This window comes from Coenobita brevimanus, chromosome 57, assembly GCF_032717465.1.
Source record: "Coenobita brevimanus isolate Jiangsu-jjx chromosome 57, ASM3271746v2, whole genome shotgun sequence".
Classification (NCBI taxonomy): domain Eukaryota; kingdom Metazoa; phylum Arthropoda; class Malacostraca; order Decapoda; family Coenobitidae; genus Coenobita; species Coenobita brevimanus.
The window spans coordinates 3,271,251-3,276,275 of NC_137010.1; the positions used below are offsets into that span (position 1 = coordinate 3,271,251).

The 5,025-nt window shown below is 43.6% G+C and overlaps 1 protein-coding gene across 1 annotated transcript; it reads left to right on the top strand.

Annotated features, from left to right (window-relative positions):
• The first annotated feature begins 3,239 nt into the window (after nt 1–3,239).
• On the top strand, nt 3,240–4,190 carry LOC145402198 (uncharacterized). The gene has a single exon (XM_080274317.1). It carries the CDS (start codon nt 3,240–3,242, stop codon nt 4,188–4,190), a length of 951 nt encoding a protein of 316 aa, XP_080130443.1.
• Nucleotides 4,191–5,025: the final 835 nt, after the last annotated feature.

The following is a 5,025-nucleotide window of genomic DNA, read 5'->3' on the forward strand; positions in this document are numbered from 1 at the left end:
GGCTTATGAATGAAGCTCTCAATGGAAGGGGCAGCAACTACATCACGACCGAGGCAGCTTATTCCGCTCGTCTACTACCCTACTGCCAAACCAATTTCTATCTCTTTACTAAAACGGAATATATCTAGTTTGAAACCGTTACTTCTAGTTCCATCCCGTATGTGCACTTTAAGTACCTTGCTAATATCTCCCCTATTTATTCCCTTCATCCACTTCAACACCTCAGTTAAATCTCCTCTTACTCTACGCTTTTCGAGTGAGTACAAATTTAGTCTTGTCAGTCTGTCGTCATATGAAAGGCTGAAAAAACATCATGTATCATTTTTTGTCATTCTTCTCTGTACATTTCCTGATGAATTTATATCCATTCCACAGTACGGACACCAAAACTGCACCGCGTAGTCCAAATGCGACCTTACTAACGCTAGATGAAGCTGCATTGTTACTTTACATATCCTATTTTGATTCAGTGCAATAAACTGACAAAAAAGAGATCATAAAAAAAACGTTAAGAAATATTTTAAAGCATTATTCCGAAGATAAAATGGTGTTTTTAAATTGTGCAACCTTAATAGCGAATATCGCAAAAAAAAAAAAAAAATGGTAATGATGGAATGTTGAATATACAGTACACTGAGAAATTTCTAGTTATGCGTAATTAATGGCATATAACTTTATCATAATTATCGTCTGCTTGTGATTGCATCTTAATTACTGCTGGTTAATGGTACTGGTTAAATGCACGAACTGAAATAAAAACATACACAAACATTGACATATATACAAAGATCTACGCGCATATATATATATATATATATATATATATATATATATATATATATATATATATATATATATATATATACAGAAAGGTAGACATATCGATAGACAAGACAAAAATACAGATATCGATAGACAGATACATGGCAGTATGACAGAGTAACACTGACATACACGAAAGATCAACTGACAGAAGAGTATTGACCAAGCACTAATGGTCTAACAGACAGACAACTATATCAGACAGACAGGTGTACCCATGACTGAATACATACAACAGTGACAGGCTTAACCACAGAACTGACAGACACTGTTTCACGCACATGACACACACGATGGCAGGCACGGTTAATAACAGGTACCGTAACAATACATTTGTAGACAGACAAGCAGATGGACAGGAAGTACAAAAATACAATAACATATAAATTTACAACTGGACAAAAAAAGGTAACTTGCATTCACCTGCTTGCCCATGCTAAGGAGCTGCTATATAAGAGTGACTAAATAAAGGATTAATATGAGAGAGAGAGAGAGAGAGAGAGAGAGAGAGAGAAAGAGAGAGAGAGAGAGAGAGAGAGAGAGAGAGTCCAGTATTCCTCCCCGCCTCTCATTGTTCACTTTACCCTCTTTCCTCCCTCCCTCCCTCACCCCCTTCTCTCTCTGTCTCACTCTCTCTCTCTGTTCAATATATATATAAATATATATATATATATATATAAATATATAAATTTATATATATATATGTGTGTGTGTGTGTGTGAGTGTGTGTGTGTGTGTGTGTGTGTGAACATAAAAACATAAGAATAAAGGGTAACTGCAGTAGGCCAGTTGGAACATGATAGGCAGCTCATATAATAATGTGACTTAAGCAGAATCAGATAAGGATAGCAAAGAAGGCTCTCCCCCGCCCACTAAACCTTCCAGCGGAAACCGGCAAAAGAAAATGAGAGATAACATCACGTAGTACACAAAACTGCAGTGGATATTTTATAGGAAAGTGTGAAGGGAGAAAAGTTACATAATTGTAGTTAAAGTTACATCTTGTTAATGCAACTGTTAATTGGCAAAGTGTAACAACCATAGTAAAACCTGAAAGGGAAAAATAATGAATTAAAACTGTTTCTTGAACATTAACAACCCATTCCAAACCACTGCACTGTAAATTTATGTTTGTATAACTATGATGTAAGCCAATGTATCAATGTACAGTGGGCATCAAAAGTCTTGTCGCTTCTGCTTCCTGCTGCATACGCTTACAACACTGATCTGAGGTCAAATAAAGTCATCATCGCCAGTTGCTGAGGATCCAACACACCGATCTTCTAAGGCCGTGAAAAGAACAGTAGGAGACGCGATGCCTTTTGACAGGGACTGTACACTGAAGATATAACATTCATAAATCCTATTAGCCTTTTACTGAGATAACTACTTTAATCTTGCTGCCACCATTCGATTTATTCCGTGTAGAGTGCCCAGTAGGATTAATGAAAGCTGTATCTAGTCCTTGTCATTCCGAGAAGGCTCCTACTCCTATGCCAAATAAAAAGGTATAGAAAGAGTAAAAAAAAAAAAAAAAAGTCAGCAATAGATCATTATAGTGGAGAGGTTATTGTGCATTTAATTATGAAGTATACTAATTTATCCACATATATTCAAACGCATTCACAAATCCTGTACAAATATTTACGTATGGGTTTGTGTATGAATGATTATACTGTATGCATAAGTATCCAAGCATACACAAAGAACAACAACAAAACCCACATGTTAGCATACTGGAGACCTCCACAAAGGGCAGCACTCGCCACCTCAGCACCCAAAACAAAACAAAGGCATTTCCGGGGAGAAGGACTGCTCAGGGTCGGAATAATCCCACCTTTTGTGCCAAGACCGAAGTGTGTGTTTGTGTGGGCGGGGTCGAAGTCGCATCTCGTGGCGGACTTGATCCCTCGCAGGTGTCATAACTCCCCTAAGCCGAAGATCTCAAGGGACCGAAATCTCCACTTGACAGGCGCGGCACCTTTGAAGAGACTGGGGAGATTAATGTGGTGTTGGTGGTGGAGATGTGGTGGTCCCAGAAAAAAGAAAAAAAGTGTGAGTAAATAGTGAGGTAAATTTAGTTGAGTAATGAAGGGTGAATATTTCTCATTGTGGTGTTAATGAGGTTGTGTAGATGAGAGTGAGCGGGTCCGTCCAGTGTTCCCCGTCCCGCCTCCCCCTCTTCCCGCGCCTATCACAGCCACAAAAACTGGGGGTCGCTCCGCCCCACGCTCTCCCGGCCAATTACAAGCGTCCGTCATCCCCGGGGGCCGTGGCCATTGGTCCGTCCGGCTCACACAGGCCTCTTAAAGCTGCCTCAACCACCACCAGTCCTCACTGGCCTCACCGCCATCCTGACATACACACGTACGCAGGGTCATAGGTCACGCCAGGTCACAAACACGCACGCACACACAATGCCTCGTCCGTGCCGCGAGAGCTACGGCGACGCCAAGCCGCCGTACTCGTACATCTCGCTGACCGCCATGGCCATCTGGAACAGTGTGGAGAAGATGTGTACACTGTCGGAGATCTACAAGTTCATCATGGAGAACTTCCCGTACTACCGCAAGAACACTCAGCGGTGGCAGAACTCTCTGCGGCACAACCTGTCCTTCAACGACTGTTTCATCAAGATCCCGCGGCGGCCAGACAGGCCTGGCAAGGGGGCCTACTGGACGCTGCATCCTTCCGCCATGAACATGTTTGAGAACGGCAGCTTCCTCAGGAGACGCAAGCGATTCAAGATACCAAAGCCAGAGAAGCAGGCGATGCAGGCGGAGGCACAGGTGGGGGTGCAGGCGCCAGAACCTGCACACCCACACCCACATACCCACCCCGTTCTCCAGCAGCACCTCGCCCACGCCCACGAAGTCCTGGATGTGGCCATGGACCTCTCTCAATCTCACCATGGACCAGATATGACCCACCTAGCCCACGAGCTGGCTCACCTGGCCTACCCTATCCATCCCGCCCAGCCCGTCCAAGCCCCGCCCAAACGCCAGGCCTACACTATCGAGAACCTTGCTACCAGCGACGCCCGCCCCGACCCACCCCTGCCACCACCACCCCCACCCCACCCACTCCTGCCCGTCCACCCACACCACCCAGCCCTCTTCCCCACCCACCTTCCGCCCACACTGCCCCACCTCTACACCGCAGCTCTCGCCATGGCCCTTGCCACGCCCTTGCATCCCGCCCACGATTCACTGTACGCTCATGATCTACCTTACGCCCACGACTCTGCCGCCTACGCCCACGAGTATACAGCCTCCTACGCCCCACCTCCCGCCCAAGCCCTTCCACCCACGCCACAGGGTAAGGAGAACAACGCCTTCAGGTTCTCCCCGCCCGTGAGAACTGTATAGCTGGGGGTATAAATGTGGATATTGTGTGTACTCCCTTACAAACACCAAAGCAAGTGATAGAGTCATGTATGTATGTATATTTTGTCCGTGTATACTTGCTCGTGTAAATCTTTATTATGTATACTCGCATTCACGTGTTCTGTGTGCACGTATACCTGATGACGTATGACTGTCGATGTATAGCCTACTTACAATTATGTATAGCTTCATGTACACAGAAATTCATGTATATTTCTGCTCATGTAGACTTAAATTCATGACTACTGTATTTCATGTTCACTTCATATGTATTGATTGTATACACCATGATTCACGTATACTCAACATCCGTTCCTTTACACCCATACATACTCACACACATTTTCCCCTATGTATGTGCCACGTCATGTATTTAAACTGTATATCTCTGCCCATCATCAGCATTTATGTATATTCACTGTACAGTATTACCTCTGTAAGTACCATACATACATCATTCATCCTCTCCTGTATGTAATCACCGGGACGTTTGTATAAAGTTATGTATATTAGGTCTATTTAAAGATTTGTGATTAAATTATACCGACTTGTAAATATCTCTCTTCATTCAAATCCTGACTGAAAAGATGAGAGGATATGGTGAAAAGAAAATGAAAGAAAAGAAAAATTAAGTAGATATAAGGTGAGGATTACAGGTGAGAAGTATGAGGAGAAAGACAAAGGTGGAGATATAAGAAAGGGAGGAAGAGAGAGGAAAGGGAACGGAATGAAGAAAGGGAAAAGGGTGAGAAAGATCGATTAAGGGAAGCAAAGAGACTCCTGTTGAAATAAATGCAGAGAAAGAACGAGGGGGTAA